This window comes from Ruditapes philippinarum, unplaced genomic scaffold (genome assembly GCF_026571515.1).
Source record: "Ruditapes philippinarum isolate M1 unplaced genomic scaffold, ASM2657151v2 ctg314_1_1_1_1, whole genome shotgun sequence".
In the NCBI taxonomy this organism is placed as follows: Eukaryota; Metazoa; Mollusca; class Bivalvia; order Venerida; family Veneridae; genus Ruditapes; species Ruditapes philippinarum.
Genome location: NW_026866122.1, coordinates 1 through 19784, shown reverse-complemented (window position 1 = coordinate 19784; position 19784 = coordinate 1). Strand labels below are relative to the sequence as shown.

General features: G+C 30.9%; 2 protein-coding genes across 2 annotated transcripts; one reads left to right on the top strand and one right to left on the bottom strand.

The window, feature by feature from the left end:
• The first annotated feature begins 442 nt into the window (after positions 1-442).
• LOC132731408 (uncharacterized protein KIAA1958-like) lies at positions 443-3528 on the top strand. The gene is made up of 4 exons (XM_060717589.1): positions 443-669; positions 1188-1439; positions 3049-3233; positions 3431-3528. The coding sequence occupies exons 1-4, from the start codon at positions 443-445 to the stop codon at positions 3526-3528; spliced, it is 762 nt and encodes a 253-aa protein (XP_060573572.1).
• Positions 3529-15265: 11737 nt separating this feature from the next.
• On the bottom strand, positions 15266-19045 carry LOC132731406 (NXPE family member 3-like). Its single transcript, XM_060717587.1, has 2 exons — positions 18223-19045; positions 15266-16205 (listed from the first exon to the last, which is right to left on the bottom strand). The coding sequence occupies exons 1-2, from the start codon at positions 18320-18322 to the stop codon at positions 15541-15543; spliced, it is 765 nt and encodes a 254-aa protein (XP_060573570.1). The 5' UTR covers positions 18323-19045; the 3' UTR covers positions 15266-15540.
• Between the last annotated feature and the right edge of the window lie 739 nt (positions 19046-19784).

The window sequence follows — 19784 nt, the reverse complement described above, 5'->3', positions numbered from 1 at the left end:
AAAGAGCCCTTTGGTGATTTTCAACTGGTGCAATCAAATGAGAGATTATTCAGAGAAGTAGACCCTGATAACTTCTTGGAAATTAATGAGAAGACCATGTATGAAATGAAACTTGTTAATGCCTTCCTTATGTCAAAAAATGAAAACAAGACTGATACAGTTTATACCTCCTGATGAAATTAAAACAGCCATCTCTGTAATTTCATCCTGGCAGTTACCAAAAATGATGGTTCCGAGTATGAACCCACTACCCTTCGAGGTTCTTAGGATCAGTTGATAGACAATTACGGAGTGTTGATAGCCCTGTGTCAATTTTTCGGGATAAAGAATTCTCTAAAACAAGAGCAGTCTTAAAAAAGGAAACAACAAGAGTTAAAAAAGATTGGACTAGGAAATAAGCCAAAAGCAGCAGAAAACGCTGGATAAATGGATGATTGCGAAAATGCATGAAGCCGGAACACTTGGAACAAAAAATCCACGAGCTCTTCTCCACTCCATGTGGTTTATATGTACCACATACTTCGGTATGAGAACCGGTAAAGAAATCCATCAACTTTGCTGGGGTGATGTAAAACTCAGTTTGGATGAAGTCAGTGGCACTGAATACATAATCCTCGACACAGAAAGACAAACCAAGACCAAAACTGGGGAAAATCCCAGAAATATACGGTTAGTCAAATTTCTTGTTCAGTTGAAAAATTAAAACTTAAGCACTATATGTTGTCAGTTTAAATCATTGATCAAGCTGACAAACATGTATTCATTAAAAAAAAATTGATCTATATATAAACAGGAGGAATATTCTTTTTTTTTTCTTTAATATTTTGATCAGTAGTGCAGCAATGAGAAATAATAATTAAACAGCTTGTGTCCAAGGATAAATTATTTTCCATCAAACAAATAATCTATTAAATTTAGACTTTTTAGTGGTCTTCAGTCATTCTGCATAACATCATGCTTTCTTCTTCATGATGATGTGCCAGTGATGTCATCAAAACATGACAAAACATTGTTGTTTTTTTTAATTTGGTACTCTAATACAGTAGATTCTAGTTTTAAATTTTACAAGATGTTGGTAAAGCAAAATGTCCATTATTCTTTTCATCAGCAATTTCAAAAAGTTCTAAGAGACTATCAAAAAGTTGATTAAAGTGTTAATTCTTTCCTGTTTTTTCACCAATATTCAGGGCTGTGAAACCAAGGGCTTATGAAAACCAAGAGAATCCAGAGAGCAATCCTGTATATATTTACAAGGTTTTCGCTTCTAAAAGGCCAGTTGAGATGTGCACTGATGACAGTCCATTTTTCTTAACACCTGGAACTAAGGCTACCAAATGTTGGTTTAAGAAGTGTGCCATGGGTATCAACTCCATATACAATATCATGAATGAAATGAAAAAAGATGCAGGAATTGATAACCCTAGAATCACACCATACATGTATGTAACAGTCTTACAGGTAAAACAAACCAATTGGTTTAGAAAATATTAAATGAGTGAAGATTTACTACTGACTTTAATGAACAAATTGAAAAAAAAAAATATATTAGGCTAGGGCCGCTAGCCTCTGGCAAGCATAATAATTTTTTTTATTTATTCAACAAGTTAAATAAATTCAATAGTGAACCAGCACAAAAAGGATATTCTATTTATTACATACCTTAAATAAGAACAGTTAAACAGAGTGATATTGTTTTTACTTAGTCACACAATTGCCACACTTTGAGATGCATGTAAATTTAAGTGGTTTCTTCATTTCGAAGTGTTATGTTGTGGCTCTCCTTAGTGATGGCATAAAATCATGATATCATAATGTCAACAATGAAAAAAGTTCTTTTCTGTTGAATTCATATAAAGTTTGGCTACAGTGAAAGTATATTTAATTTATTCTTGCATATAACACAGGATTATCTACCGTTTACACCGGTGCTAGAAAAACCTGTCTTGCACCCCCATGTAAGACATTAGTTGCATGCTTTTAATGCTGTCATTCACATTGCTGGGCGCCATTTATGAATGAATTGCGTTCTTAGGATGACGTCATTTTACCGTTACTTATAAGTTTATAAGCTACTATAAGAAAAAAGTGCGTAATGAAAATATCAGTTTTCGCAATTTCTGTTCTGAAAATAATTGATATGTAATATGCAAGAAAAATAATCAAACAGCGGCTGTTGGTACAGTCGGGAATATCTGCAGTCTAAGCTTTGTTACCACCGTAAACAGTTACCCTCAAGCTAGAGTAGATATTCCCATCTGTACCGGCAGCCAATGTAAGATTCTTATTGTATTCTTATTATATATTATATACTTGAATTAAATATTGATGAAATAAAAAGCTTATTTTCATTTCCCATAAATTTATTTTTCACTGTAATGAAACATATTTTTCCGTACATGTATTTTCACTGGTGTCTGCCAGACTACTTTCTTCTTAATTCAGGCAATAAACAAAATTTAAATGGTGAGTTTTTCAAATTGTAATGTCATAAAGGGAAAAATGTATATAATAAACTGAAAAATTCAAGTTTTTTTTCTAAAAGTTATGAAATACAGTTTTATTTACATCTTGTGGTATGAAAATAATCATATTTCACTTGTGGCTACTGCCACTCATATTTATTTAAATTTTTCATACCACTCAATGAAAATAAATCCTGTATTTATAGAAAAAAACTTTAATATCCTCTATATACCGGTATTCACTGTGAAAAAAATATCAATTATCAACTTACTGTCCACTGGATAGTATGTAATGAGTTCAAAAAATTTCATTCCCTGTAAAATTATTCTTCATCTTGTATTTTTACAATAAATTTATGGAAACAAATGACCCCTTAAACTATTTTTAAACTGAAAATGTCAATTTATTGTATTTCCTCTTTAAAAATTTAGGTAATAAAGCTTTACAAGTCAGTTAAAATCACTTTCATTCTTAAGCACAATTTAGAGATTCAAATACATGTACCAAGTTATTTAAGTGACTATAGGCCTACAATACAAATTTTATGATTATTTATAAAACTATAATTCTTTTTTATAATTTCAGTTCAAGAAAGCGACTTATTCAGAAATTCAGTCATGATGGTGTTCCAGCAAACCAAATAATGCAGATATCAGGGCATAAGCATGTAAATAGTATCAATAACTACAGTAAACTTAACCCAGATCAAAGCAGACAAATATCAGACATCCTGTCCAACAAATCTACATGTACCAATGCAATCAGTTTTGGTAAGACCTGCCACAGCTACAGCGAGCAATCCAGCCTCAGCGTTAGAAACTTACTCATGGTGCTGCAACTAATTCGAATGGAAATTTCCCACCCGGTTTCTTCATAAATTCAAATATACATGGAAATGTTATTATAAATATGGGAAGCAAGACGGAAAGTCAACAGCTATCGCAAACAAATCATCTTCAATATTCAGGTCATCACACACCTAGCCCAGCATCATCAAATATTGAAAGTCCACGCCAGAGGCCATTTAAACGAATTAGATATGTTGTAGATAGTGACAGTGACTGAGCAGGCTTAATAACCCACAGTCATGACAGTTGTTTGAATAAAAGACTGACTGACAAGTTACATGTATTACTATATTCATCTGGTTACTAATTGCATAACTTGAAAGTGCTTCATGGTATGACTGTTGTAAAATGATGACTGAAACAGTTGTTGGTTTTGTTAATAAGTTAAATTTTGTTAATTTTCATGTTTCATTGTTCAGAGAAAAATTATTAATTAAACACATTTACAGTGAATTTAATAAACTTTTAAATATTAGTGTAACTTTCAAAAATGTTATTTAAAAATTAATGATCTCAGATCACAATTATATGATAAATTAAATACTTCATATACGTTGTAAATAATATACAAAGATAAGAAAAATATTAAAATTTGTGCAATTGTTGAAATTGATGTTTGTTTTTGTGAGTTCCAGTTGCAACCCTTTGGTGTTAAATAGAGAGTATTTGTTTGTTTTGCATGTAAGATTAAAATATATTTGACAAAGTGCACATCGGATCAATGCAACATTTTCACAAAAAGTGTTCTCACCCATATTCATGAATTTGGAAAACTTCGCCAAAAACATTTTTCAAGTACATCTAATTTCTGTAAATTCCAGAGTTAATTTGTCTTATTGTCGGTAAATTATATTTTATTCATGTTTTTATTTAAAATAAAATTGAACAATAGTTCTTCTTGAATAGATGATAGATAAAAATCATTTTTTCAAATAATTAAATGCAAAAACATATTTATTACAGTCATGATGCTCTAGAGTTGAAAGTAAAATAAAATTTAATTATTTTCACAGTGAAAAGCGAAATTATGAATATAATATATAATTTTCACTACTGTTATGATTGTTGGACTTTATCGAAATGCAAATGAAATGAATTATATCATTTATTACTAAATGGAATTATCCAAAGAAATAAATTTGTAAATATTGCTTCTTTAGAAAAAGCAAGTAAATATCATCATACAATGTAAATTATGTTAAAAATGATATTCCAACTTTGATACTGTGTGTCCTGGCTAGTCGTCCCCGCAGAAATTACCGCAGAGATATAGTAATAGTATCCGTCTGTCATAATGCTCATATTCGTTTTTAGCATATCTTGAAAAAGAATTTGAAATATCGAATAGGTGCAGTGTGCAGAAGTGGTAAATTCTTCTACCATGATTTTGACTTATTATCCTTTATTATCTAACACGCTTATTTTTGTATTTAACATAATTAAAAAAATACTTGATATATCGGCTTGCTTTTTCATAGAATCAAGAAATTTTTAAGAAGTTGTGTGATAATGATATATCTAACTGCCACATTATGTTAGGAATACCAGGGTGCTTTTTTGCTTCATTGTTGTCCGAAGCATACCTAAAAAGTATTTGACGCATCTAAGCAGCCTTCATAGGCAAATAAATAAAAGTGAGGGAAAAGTGAAGTGCATGCCAAATAATAATTCAAAACATTTTTGTAATTGAACTTTGTTATTTTCATATTAACGTCTTGTCCAGATCATAAATATGTTTTAAAACGTCCCCTTGAAATCTTATAATAAAAAAGATAAGCAAATCACAACAAGTTAATGTGAGCGTTCCAACTTTGATAAAACAACATATTTTCCTAAAAAGTAAAATCAATTTTTTCAAAGTCAAAGAATAACACTAGGCCTTTGTCCATATTTACACTGAAAACTCAAAAGATGGTTGCAAAAAGGGTGCTTCTGTCTTTGGGAATCATTTTACCCCTTAACTGTATGCAACCTTACAAAGGCCAATTTTCATATATTTCAAAGCAAGTCTCAATTTTCAGTTACTTATTCTTAGCCTACATACATACAAATACAAGAGAAAACACATGTCAATTACAGTACATACAATTAGGCAAGTGCATAGCAGAGAGCAACACAAAGTTCTAGTACAGTTCATACATAATTATCAATACGTATTAACGAAAAACAATTCAAACACATATATAATGTTGTTCTTTTTCTTACACACACATTCCAATTCAGTTGAACAATACCCTAATAATTACGTAACTGAGTATGTTTATAAATAGACTTGGTGCAGGATTAAATCGGATCTTTCGGTTCAGAATTTCAAAAATTACTTTTATTTCATTTAATTATTCGAATGTTAACACATATGCGGATGTTCCTTATTTCAAAATTTCACCAGTTTGTCGTTATGGACGCTCTTTAGCAATTTCGTTTTGTCTATATAACTGCCACATTAGTATGACTCGTGTGGAGGCTGTAAATAAATCCAAAGATATAATATTTTTAATCCTTGAATATGGTTGAGCATGACATTATTACTGTGTATAAATGTTTTAGGCATTTTTAGAAAATTATATCCGATATTTTTCAATTTTGGTGCTTCCAGTTTTCCTACTTGAAAACTCACGTAGGGCACAAAATGGGCGCAATTCAATGAAACACTTGCCATTTGTTACAAGCGTAACACTGAGTAACACCTACGTAACGCATGTGAATTCAGTAACATTTGTAACAAGTTTGTTCCTTATATCTCTTATCTGTGAAATTTTCAGTTCACTCAAAACTCTCGTAACATTTGTAACAATGCTGTAACAACTATGTAACAACCTAGTAACATCTATGTAACCATATTAACTCTGTTTTCTGGTCAGTTTAGTGTTTTTACTGTAACACTTGTAACAACCTGTAACTTTTGTTACAATTATCTGTGAAATTTTCATTTCATTCTCAACCTTCATAACATTTGTAACAATGCTGAAACAACTATGTAACAACCGTGTAACATCTGTGTAACCTTATTAATTCCGTTTTCTGGTCAGTTTAGTGTTTTTACTCTAACACTTGTAACAACCTGTAACTTTTGTTACAATTATCTGTGAAATTTTCATTTCACTCAAAACTCTCGTAACATTTGTAACAATGCTGTAACAACTATGTAACAACCTAGTAACATCTATGTCACCTTATTAATTCCGATTTCTGACCATTTTCAAGGCTTGTGCTGTAACACTTGTAACAACCTGTAACATTTGTAACAATTATCTGTGAATTTTTCATTTCACTCCAAACTTTAGTAACACTTGTAACAATGCTGTAACAACTATGTAACAACCTTGTAACATCTATGTTACCTTATTAATTCCGATTTCTGAACATTTTAAAGACTTCATCTGTAACACTTGTAACAAGCTGTAACATTTGTAACAATAATGTGTGAAATTTTCATTTCATTCTCAACCTTCGTAACATTTGTAACAATGCTGTAACAACTATGTAACAACCTTGTAACATCTATGTAACCTTATTAATTCCGATTTCTGACCATTTTCAAGGCTTGTGCTGTAACACTTGTAACAACCTGTAACATTTGTAACAATAATGTGTGAAATTTTCATTTCATTCTCAACCTTCGTAACATTTGTAACAGTGCTGTAACAACTACGTAACAACCTTGAAACATATATGTAACCTTATTTATACCGATTTCTGACCATTTCAAGGCTTGTGCTGTAACACTTGTAACAACCTGTAACATTTGTAACAATAATGTGTGAAATTTTCATTTCATTCTCAACCTTCGTAACATTTGTAACAATGCTGTAACAACTATGTAACAACCTTGTAACATCTATGTAACCCTATTAATTCCGATTTCTGACCATTTTCAAGGCTTGTGCTGTAACACTTGTAACAACCTGTAACATTTGTAACAATTATGTGTGAAATTTTCATTTCATTCTCAACTCTCGTAACATTTGTAACAATGCTGTAACAACTATGTAACAACCTTGTAACATCTATGTAACCCTATTAATTCCGATTTCTGACCATTTTCAAGGCTTGTGCTGTAACACTTGTAACAACCTGTAACATTTGTAACAATTATCCGTGAAATTTTCATTTCACTCCAAACTCTCGTAACATTTGAAACTATGCTGTAACAACTATGTAACAACCTTGTAACATCTATGTAACCCTATTAATTCCGATTTCTGACCATTTTAAAGGCCTCAGCTGTAACACTTGTAACAACCTGTAACATTTGTAACAATAATGTGTGAAATTTTCATTTCATTCTCAACCTTAACCCCTGATCCCGTTCAAGGTACATTTGAGATAATTTCGCAGATTGTTTTCCCATTTAGCGCACACACATTCTTTATTTGGATAGATACGCCACTTAACATGGAATGGCAATTATATATCACATTGAAGGTTCCATTATAACCGCCACATGAACGCATATGGAGATGGTTATTTTTTAAAATTTCACAATTTTAATATTAAGATGTTGGATTCTGCTTAAGCCGGGGCTAGGGGGACATGAAGGTGATTTGCACTTTCCATTACCTTCCATGAACAGATTCGATCAAACCGAGCATGCAACATTTTTAATTTGGTCGTTTCAGGCATTCCTTATGTATGGTTTTGTCGATTATTTTTTATCATCTGAAAGTAAATCAAATCAAGACAAAGCCTCAAATTTTGCCGCTTGTCGTTTGCCATCACGCATGTGCAACAGCAAATTGAAACATAATATCTTGTATTTTGTATAAACATTATTGTGTCTTTGTGGATTCATCTATTTTATAAATATGTTTTGTGTGTCATGTCATGTAATTAAATGAGTGCACTGATGAATGTATATTTATTGTTCTTATTCATATTTGTCGGTTTTGTTCATTTATTAAATGCACCTTGAATATTCAAAAATGTATATCAGATATTGACATTGTGATGTACATATACAGTGAAATTTGAGAAAACCGGACGCTGAGAAAATCGGAACTCTCTAAATACCGGACGAATTTTTCAGTCCCAAATTTTCCCTTCTTTAAACTATTGCATTAAACATTGACAATACCGGAATCTGTAAAAAAACCGAATATCGAACAGTTGATAGAGTACTACAAAGTCTACTACTATAGACAATTACCCTAACAATACCGGACTATGAAGGTGTGAATAACTTTGTGTACTTGTCAATTGGTTGTGTCTAAAACGCTACTTGAGCGGTAACGGAGCACTGATTGTCTTATTTGTTAATTATGTCTCTTTTTACAGTTTGATTTATTGTAAGACATAGAACAGAACAGAACAGAACATTATTTTATTTCGACTTGTACATAGTACATAATCATAATCATACATAGTGTGATAATACATTGAAATACATTACAATACATTTTCAATACTAATTTCCAATGCATTAAAACAAACTTTAAAGACAATGTCACGTTACTTTAGTTATTATTCTAGAATGTTATTTCAAATTAACAAAAAATGGTATTAAAGTGTTGAGGATAAACTGTTTTAAACATAATTAAATATACATGTTTACATAGCAGACATATCTTCAGAAAAATCTATACATAAAAATGTTGAATGGAATTTCTTTAATAAGACATATATATTCATAAATCAAATTTATCTGACAGAATTAACAATAGTATTTCTGTAATTTAATGACTCTTTTATATATTTTGCCAGATTAAATAATATATTCTTTTTATTGCATCATAGTAGTTCAATAAACTTTATCATGGAAGGCCTTTTATAGTAGTATTTTTTAATAAACTTTTTTCTAATTTCTAAGAAACATGGGCATATCAATATGAAATGGTACTCGTCCTCTATATCAACATTGTTACAGCAAAGACAATATCGTTCATTACGTGGCAATCTATTTTGACCATACCTTCCAGTTTGAATTCTCAGTGAATGAGCTGACATTCTCATTCTTGTAATAAAAAATCTATAGTGTTTTGGTAAAATATCTAAATAATTTTCATATAATAGTGTTGTTTTACAACTTTTATAAAGATCCAATACTAAACTGTTTTCAATCGCTGTATTCCATTCTTGTCTATAATTATCCAACAGTCTTTGTTTAAACAATCTTGGAAAAATTTTACAATCAACTTTATTAATATTAACAAAATAATCGGAACACCCATACATATCAAGCATATTCTTAACATCAGTAACCCAATTATTACAACCTTTATGACAATCGTATAAACTTTGTTCATAAACCTTCTGCAAGATAATATTATCTGTAACTAACAATCTACACCAAAATTTTATAATTCTAACATATCTATTTATGAAAAGAGGATATCTACCTAAATCTCCGTATACGCTTGCGTTACATGTATTTTGTCTAACATTTAAAATTCTTTTACAAAATTTCATGTGTAAAAGTTCTATGTCTTTGGACTTATTATAGCCCCAAATCTCCGAAGAGTATGATAAAATTGATCCAACAAATGCATCAAAAAGCTGACACAATAATGTAGTCTTAAAATCAAAATCTTTACAATTATACAATAACATATTTAAAGCTTTCAAAGATTTACCAATCAAATGTTCCCTGTGCAACGAAAAATTACCAGTGTAGCTGAAAACTGTGCCAAGATAATTAAAATGGTTTACAATGTCTATTTCTTGTCCGTTATAAAACCATTTTTCATTGTTAAAAATATTTCCCCTTTTTCTAAATATCATTATCTTGGTTTTTTCAATATTAACTTCTAATCCCCATTCTATACAATAAGTATACAATAAATCAAGGCTATTTTGTAAATCATCCGGACTTTTGCCTATAATAGCCATATCATCTGCAAAAAGTAACAAGATTAATATAATGTCGTCAATTAACAAACCAGAACTTATGTTGCTTTGTAAATGTAACTCTAAATCCTCTACAAAAATGGAGAAAAGTATCGGTGAAATTACCTCCCCTTGTCTTAAGCCTACGGCATACTTAAAGAAATCAGAATAACAATTACAACATCTTACACATGACTTAACTTTATTATACATATCTCTAATGATTCGCAATATTTTACCTTGAATGCCACACTTATACATTTTCAACCAAAGCGAGTTTCTACATATGCTATCAAAACAAGATTTTAAATCAATAAACCCTACATATAACCTTTTATTATTATTAAGATAGTGTTGAATTACATTTTGTAAAATAAATATGGCATCTATAGTTGATTTTCCTTTCCTGAAACCAAATTGACAGTCTGATATAATGCAATTGTTTGAACAAAAATTTTCAATTCTAGTATTTAATACAGTAGTAAAAAGTTTAGATAAACAACTTAGGAGAGTAATTCCCCTGTAGTTTTTTACGTCACCTGAGTCACCCTTTTTGAACACAGGCACAATAACACCCTCTGTCCATTTATCTGGGAAAAACCAGACTCTAAAATAATATTAAATAAATCACATATATGTCCACATAAAATATCTATGGACGATATAAAATACTCATTTAATAAATAGTCTGATCCGGAAGCTTTATTCTGTTTTAAGGATTTTACAGCTTTACGGATCTCCTCACATGTAATGGGTATATCTAACTCATCAAACCTACAATCACTTGAATTAAAATCATGTTCATTACAAAACGTTTTACCCTCTAAATTTTTTGATTCAAAAATATTGTTAGATAAATTTTCAAAATATGTCTTGAAATCTTCTACAGAAATGTCATCTGAAACAGATGTTTTATTTTTTTTAAAATGAGACCAAAATTGCTTTGGTTTACTAAATCGTAATTTTTCAATTTCAGAATATTTCCTCTTTATATATGATTTCTTTTTCCTACGGGTTAAATCTTTATATTCTTTTTTACATATAAAAAAATATTCTCTACTTTCTACATCTTTACAATAATTAAAATTATTCAAAGCATCTAGATAACGGTTTTTCAACGATCTACATTCATCATCAAACCAGTCTGCATTATTTGAAGTAAAACTATCAGTGAATGAAGCGTTATGTTTTTGTTTATAATTCTTCTCAAAAAATGGGTCAGCCACGCCCCTTAGTAAGCAGGTAAATATATTTTACCGTTTTATATAAATGCCAAAATGCACAATGAATTGTTAAATTAGTCAGTATGAATACAGAATAGAGTATTTTTATATTGCGTTGCTATTTGTATATTCATTTCCCAAAATGACAACGCAATGAAAACAACAATTATCGGCGCTAAGTTCTATTCCATGCCCGAAAAGAATTCGACGAGAACTGTCAATAAGTGACAAAGTTAAATAAATAAAAGACAGTGAAACTTTGCCGAGACCTACTTTAAAAATCTTTATCTGACAAATATGGTATCGGCAATATTTACAATGGGAGCATTATTATAAACAAAAAAAGCAACCTATGTTCGATAAATCATTATCCATTACCCAAATGCATATACGGATGTAATCGGACTATATCGTTATGAGGTAACTGCTGTTGGTTTAAATCCAAAATTTTATTGTATTTATATGCAATAATAGGACAAAAATAATTAAAACATATTTTATTGTATTTTTATCATTTAGCAATATACGTACACATGATCATGAAAATGCAAATATACAGCATCCTTTGTAAGTCATTGCTCGGTACATAGGATCCTGAACAGCTGACGGGGACATTGAGAATACCGGACCGCTGAGAAAACCGGACAAAACTCTCGGTCCGAAAGCTGTCCGGTTTTCTCAACTTTCACTGTAGTTAAGAGATTTAATTTATTAGTTTGTAATATGCATGTAAATTCCAAAAATTAACATTGAATAGTTATTTAAAAAATGTATATAACTTCCTTACAAAGAAATGGTAAACGATAGTTTAAGTAAGAAATCTATTATAAGCAAAAAAAACACAAACAATATAGCAATGGTTAGAAGATTTGTATAATGGAATTTATTACATGTTGACATTGTTTTATCATACCATAACACAGCTGTGTATAAGTAATTCAACATACAAACAAAACTGACCCGGCAGTTACAATATCTTATATCTTCACTTTAGAATACCTGTTTATAGCAACACAAGACCCACTGAATGCAACTCAAGAGGGAAGGTTTATAGATGCACCAGATGTACAGTTTACTATTATATGGGCGAGAAAGCAAAGTGCGTAAACACTTTTACAGAAAACACTTAGTTTTTGATAACGTACCTTTCTACTGCAGCATTTGTAAAGTTTTCACTTTGTCAAAAACTGATTTGGAGAACTACGTAAAACAAATTCTCTATCGTGCACAAAAAGCAACAGTAAATGCAAGGTTGGAAAACAATGTAAATGAAAGTGTTTGAGAAGATTGCCATAAAATATGAAACATTATTTAGTAAATTAAAGTGACATAACAAGACTCAGCAAAGAACAAACAAAAATTCACTAAAAAAAGGTGAAACAAAGCCAAAGAAACAATATTGCAGCAGGCTGCAATGATAGGTGGCATTGTAACGAATTCAAATTACACAGAGAATAGTTTACCTCAAATATTAAATGGAACCGACCCTGTCACTATTTTACCTACAAAAAGATCCATTAATAAATACCAAATACGTCGCCGTAAAATCATGAATAGCTATGAAAAGTTCAAAATCAAACACAATAAGCTCATATTGTAGCAGCAATGAAAAAGGATGTGAGAAATGTTTGAAATACGAGAAATAAAACTAAAAAAATGATGTCCATACAATGGAGATAGTTTTGAAGCAAGTAAAAATAAAAATGAAAGACATTTAAAAATGATCCATGATATAAAAAGGCCAAGATTGACCGATTGCACCCCTGGCTGCTTAACCGGCGAAAATACCTCATAAATGGGTCACTGACAGGAAGTTTGATCATCTGCCGGCGGCTTCACGCTCGGTCTCGGAGCGGCTGTCTTGGCGCTGAGTGCCGACCTCTCGGGAGGCCCGGATCTGGAACCAGGGTTTGCAAAGTCCCCTCGTCTCAGTCCATCGTTCAAACTCTGACCTATCGTTAAAGGCCTGTTAGCGTACGGATCGCGGACGGCCCATGAGTTAAGTCCTCCTCTACGCAAGTCCTTTAACAATCAAATGGGGTCATTGGTAGGAAGTTCGAACCTCCGACGCCGGGTGGGCACTCGATTCCTAAAAGATATTGAATGATTTGTCTGATTGTGAGTAATAGGCATGTTTATAACATTTATGCGTTCTTGTTACATTTATGTATATAGCGTCTTTGTATTGGGCGTTCTGCATCATTGATTTTGGTGGGCGTTTCTCTTGTTTATGACAATTGCTCACAGATCATGTTTTCAAAACATGTCAAATCTTAGATAATTGCTTTTTATCTTATATAATATTTCTTCTATCCTATTGATTTGAACTTTGCGTACTTAAAAGATAATTTCAAAATATAAATGTTAGTATTTCTGCAGACTTCTGCTCAATCCTGCAACTGTTATTTATGACATCACACTTTCTGCCAAATTCTGCCGATTCCGGCAGAATTCTTTAAGCATAAAAGGAGCATGTTTTTTTTATAATTTGAGGTTATGAATTCAGAGGATTAAGATCTGACATTGTTGACTTTTTGGGGTGAAAATCAGAATAAGATATTGAAATTTCATTTTAATACGCTACTCAGGATTACTATCTCGGTGACTATGATTAAGGTCAAGGTCGCTATTGATTAAAATAGAAATTCAGTGTCCAAATAATAATTAAACTGTCACATATTGACGGCATATTTTGTGTTTGGGTAGCTTACATCAAGACGCAACTCAAAATTGCTTCCCAGATGTCTGTAGTCTAGGTCAATGTCACTGTTGCTTAAAAAGAAATTCATTTTTTGCATTACATCTGACGTTTCTTTAGATCTATTGACATCACATTTTGTATGTGGGCAGCCGAAATCAACACCAAATTGGAAATGATACGCAGGTGTCAAGGTCAAGGTCACTACTTAAAAAAACATATTAAGTTTTCAAGTAATAACTTGAGTTTTGACGTATTGCCAACAGACTTTTCGTGTGAGTAGCTTAAATTAAGATGCAGCTTGTGATTGATACTTATATACCTGGGAGCAAGGTCAAGGTTACTTAGGGTTAGCTTCTATGCAATATCTTCAGTACACTTTGATCTATTGATACTTTACTTAGCATGTGTGTAGCTTAAATGAAAATACAACCTGGAATTGCCACTCAAGTTTCTTGAATATTTTTATTTTGAACTACTAAAAATAATTTCATAACAGCATCATACTTCACTGCCATATTTCATTCATAATTCCTGTCATATCAATACTTGGTTGTTGAAAACCTGGTTTTCGACGCATTGGGGCGCTTGTTTTGTATTCTTATTTATAATATACAGGTTTCGTAACCTCTTATCCCCTTTCAACATTCCATTGTTATTTAGTTTATGTCACACACATTCTTACTTTGGACCATATACCGCTTTTCATGGAATGACAATAGTATATCACATTGAAGGTTCCATAAGAACACATCTGCGAATGTTTCAAAATGTATATTTGTTCAAATACGACAGTTTGATATATTTTCAGTTTTTACAGCGTTAATCATGTGCATAGAAGGGAAAAAAATGCGTATTACTATTAAAAGTGAAACGCTATTCATCATTAATCGTCTGATAAAGACAAAAGAGGTCAGATCCATTTAATCAAATTTCAGTTGCATTTAGTATTGTTTTATGTTTCTGTAAGTCATTAGTACTAATATATTCCATGGCTTGTAAAAAGTTAAAACTTGAACTTTCATTTAATTCATATATGAACTGTTACAGAACTTCAATATTGATAATAGTACAACATATTATTTAAGATTGTCAAAACAATAAAAAGGTAAAATAGAAATATTTTTGCTTCAGATAATTTTATAAGAGCTTGACATGAAAACATGGAACATTTTAATCTTTATAATAAAATTCAAAAATGCATGCTATGAGATACAGTTGTTTTGCCTTATAATTGAAAAATGTTTAAATATATTTACGTTCTATGATAATGCAAAAAAGGGTATTCTATATGAATCAGACAAACGTTAAAATAAAAAAAATTCAAACATTTTTATACTTTTGGTCAAACTTGTGGCTCAAAAATAAAATGGTGTTAGGTTTATGACCAGTACTCAACGCGAAAGGCCAACGAATAGTCAACCAATATGCCATTAGTGTAAACACATACGGCAAGATTTATAAAGAGTATATAGCAATATAACACCTAACATACATAATATAAAAATTGTTCTACCATCGCCGAAACAACAAAGTGTTCAGGATGAAGTTTCATGCTTTTCGTTGCGATTGTTATATCTTTGTTATGTAGTGCAATAACAGAATGATGCATGCCCGTAAACACTTTCCGTATAACAGATTCATATAATAAACCAATATAGTCAGGTTGTCTTATCACCCATCCATCAATTCCATCGTCACGATGCATGTGAGGTAATTTGATTAAAATTTGAGTTTGACTCATTCTTTCTAATTTTTCTAAATAAAACCGCATAGCGATAACATTTGCTATGAAAAACTGAATACGCTCTATTTGTAAATGCGAATATATGTGAAGGATTACAACACGTTTGCTTGTATTTTTGAAATCCTTAACTTGCTCAGATAGAGGTTTTGAAAAGTAACTACTCATATTTGATACCCCGCCAGCAACAGCTGGTATATTGTGAGGTATATATATAATCCATAAATTGTATTTCAAGCAATATGTTTCGTAACGTGTGTGCCATCGTTCGCCAGATATGCGTTTAATTGTACAACCTAAAGCTAAATTCGAAGATTTCAGGTGCGCTAACCATTGCAAACTTGTTGAATCTCCCCATAGATAGATAATTGTGTTGCGAAGACATTGTCCTATAAATATATTCCTTCCTGTTGTGGAAAAAATAGAATGTTATGAATTAACTCAATCTCTGCGCATTATTAGCTATTAATTAAAAGAAATGATAGCATAGCTAAATAAAAGCTTCATAATTTCAGGAAAATAAAACTGGACCAATTATTTTTTCTAGAATAAAGTCTTTTAACAGCATCAGTTTCAAAAGCAAATTTTTAGTTGAATCGAAAATACTCAATGTCTGTCTAAAATTTGCGTTTTGCATAAAACAGTTCGAGATTCTAGATTGTAATATAATATAGTTTGATAAAAAATAATTGGATGTATATAATGAAACGATTTTTTCTCAAACGCAGAGGAAATTTAATCTTATTTCAATCATTTTATAGTAAATTCTACCAGTTCTAACTGATATTGTAACGTTTGTTTTCAAATAATGTTCCGGTTTTTATCTTGAAAACGTTAATTTGTCATGTAATGTATGTATGTATGTATGTGTGTATGTATGTATGTATGTATGTATGTATGTATGTATGTATGTATATATGTATGTATGTATGTATGTATGTATGTATGTATGTATGTATGTATGTATGTATGTATGTATGTATGTATGTATGTATGTATGTATGTATGTATGTATGTTTGTATGTATGTATGTATGTATGTATGTATGTATGTATGTATGTATGTATGTATGTATTTGTGTATGTATGTAAGTTTGTTTATTAAAGCAACTGTCTTAAACAACAGCTAAACTCGTTTACGATCTGGATGCGCATGACTCACTACTTAACATTTTCTAAAACATGATTCTTGTTCATTTGATGTAAAAAATGTCAATTTGTAAAGGCTATCACATTTTTTCACAAGCTTCTAGCGTAAATGTTTTAACCCTTTACCTCATATAGCCGTGTTTTGACGGCTTTATGACCCTCCATTTGAGGCCTAAATAGTGCAAAATTACCGAATTTTAGGCTCAAAACACTGTTTTTCGTTTGGGAAATGTTGTTTAAAAAGTGCCTCCCGCTATCAAAAATGTACATCAGAGGGTTGTCAGAAAGGAAGATATGCCTCTTCTGTTTCGGGGGTTTGAAAGGGACAGCAGCCCCCCTCATCACCAAGAAAATATTGGACATGTGACAGGCTTTGAATGGACTCAGGTCGATCATAAGGTAACGTGTAACAAATGATAAAAAGCATTATACTCCATCTCAATCCATTGAGAAGTTGCAGCACTTTGAAATCAGTTTTGATGGAAACAATAATGCAAAATAGTGATTTTTGGCTATTTTGAGACGTCCCCCATTTGCCATGGTAACAGGAAATTTAAGATTGAGCATGCTGTTAAAGAGGCTATAGTCCAGTTAACATGTGTGCCAAGTTTCATCAGTATTGAAGCATTTTACATAGTTTAATAGCAGTTTGAACTTGTAAGAGGAGGCTTTTCTATGAAAACGGCCATTTTTCACAATATGCTCATGAGGTAAAGGGATACACAGGCAAAATAATGACAAATATACAAAAATGATCTTCTGTACTCAAATCACCCTAAAATGACTTTTCCTAAAGTCCCAGCATGAATTTCTGTATAGATTCTATATATTTTGGGTTTGAAGCTTAAATATATTTATATATGTTGAACGAAATTTGGTCGCCAACAGAATCACCGAATAGTTTAAAAACAAGTAATGTGATTTGAACAAACCCTGGAAGTTACTATAACAGGTATTGCAGATATTGTATGATTAAAACAAGTCTAAGTAATTGATTTGACATGTCCTTTAACGTTTCCAGAGTACACAGTGACAACTATTGTAAAATCATAGCGCTCTAACCTGACCCACGCGGGTCAAGTTAGGAAAACGCCATTTTATTCTTTATATGGAGAACAGTTTTGTTCTTTTGACTGTTTAGTGTATTCATTTTGATGACATTTACAGAATAATGAATGAAAAATTAAAAACTAAGAAATTAAAATTTTGCCTGTGTCTCCCTGATGTCAATGATTACAGGTTATCACTTAATACCCATATTTACATAGATTATTACCTTTACAATGGGTCATTATCCACTTTCCTTGGTAGAAATAACCTGTTGACTGTTTCAGGAACCAAAGTTTGCTCCTGTTATAAGCACGACATTGTTGCATTTCATTTTCCTGTAGTCTGTGATTTCTTTTCGAAGTTTCAATTGTTATATTGATTACATCTCCAACTCTATATTGATCCCTGGGGCAATAAAAAATTAAGGCTAAATATATTTCGCCGCCCTTGAAACAGTTAATGAAGTAAAAAATTTGTGCTTTATCTTTATTTCTCTGTTGTCTACTATGATAACATTATGATAGTCGTAATAAATCAATATCTACATTTGTACGGAATTTTCAAAATTGAAGGAAAAAACAATTCTCCCATCACACGAAACTTTTCAAGTTCAGTTCATTTAAATAAATACTGATATAGATACAAACTATAACATATACAATTAGATTCTTATTGTTTAGAAAGAGACACCGAGGTTTTAAAATATATATGTCAATCCTGAATTAAAACAATATGCGGAACTGGTGACTGTTTGTTATGGCTGAAATTCAGTAAAACATTGTGGAAGTTTGTAAATGATTAATTTGTGTGTTTTGCTTTTTACACCCCAAAGGAAATTATAGTTTGATGATCAATTTATATTTGATTTTTGATATATATTTTTTTCTACCTTATATGTTGAATTTTGAAAATATGTACACAAAAATCATTTTGTAACTTAAGGTTATAATACTGCAGTTTGGGAAGGATAGACATTTGAAGAATTTTATTATCAGAATATTATGAAGGTCAACAACATGCGTAAATAAACAAGGCATCAGTACACTATGTTTTATGTAGAACTGGTTTTATGCAATTTATTTCAAATAAAAAAAAAAAAAACTTTCTTATCATTGATGTTGCACTTTAGTTTAAATCTTGTGATATACCTGAAAATGAAGATAAAACTGGAAATGATCGTTCTAATATATCTCACAGTTATAAATGGGAAAACAGGAAATATATAAAAGTAGTTTTTTTGTTTTAGTTATAGTGTCTTGAATGAATTTGTTAATATATATCAAAATGATGATGATGCTCTTAAGTAATCATGAGATAGATCAGACTTTAAAAAACTTTATGCAACAAGAATTAATATATGTAATGGAACAAGAGCAAAAATAGTACAAGCTCTTTATAAATATGAAACAAAGAAAAAAACATCATGTTTTCTGAACTTTATGTTCCTTTCACTAATACTGATATTTCAAATACTAGCAAACAAATAAATTACAGGATAAAACTTTTGTGTTTAATAAAATGTTTTATACAGGTATTCTCCATCAAGTTGGACACAATGTTTTATTGAACATATATATTCATAAAAAGAGGTTGAAGATAATTGTAGGGGTTCTGGACGAGCACAGAAAGCATTGTATAAACCTTTTTAAATTGAAAAGATTTCTTTACATGTCTATAAAACATAAACTGAATCTGTTTGGTACTGTGAAAAGTTTTAAACCCTTGTTTGCAAGTCCCAGGACTATTTAATAGTCGTGTTGAAAAAATTTCACTTAGGTATTAAAAAAT

What these genes read in the sequence shown, in the direction of transcription:
- LOC132731406 (XM_060717587.1), bottom strand. Translation starts at nt 18,322, where the DNA reads ATGCAACAATGTCGTGCTTATAACAGGAGCAAACTTTGGTTCCTGAAA. An exon ending in GATAATGACCCATTGTAAAG is followed by an intron (nt 16,206 to 18,222) that starts GTAATAATCTAT and finishes TTTCCACAACAG; the next exon opens with GAAGGAATATATTTATAGGA.
- LOC132731408 (XM_060717589.1), top strand. Translation starts at nt 443, where the DNA reads ATGCATGAAGCCGGAACACTTGGAACAAAAAATCCACGAGCTCTTCTC. An exon ending in GAAAATCCCAGAAATATACG is followed by an intron (nt 670 to 1,187) that starts GTTAGTCAAATT and finishes ACCAATATTCAG; the next exon opens with GGCTGTGAAACCAAGGGCTT. An exon ending in CCTAGAATCACACCATACAT is followed by an intron (nt 1,440 to 3,048) that starts GTATGTAACAGT and finishes TTATAATTTCAG; the next exon opens with TTCAAGAAAGCGACTTATTC.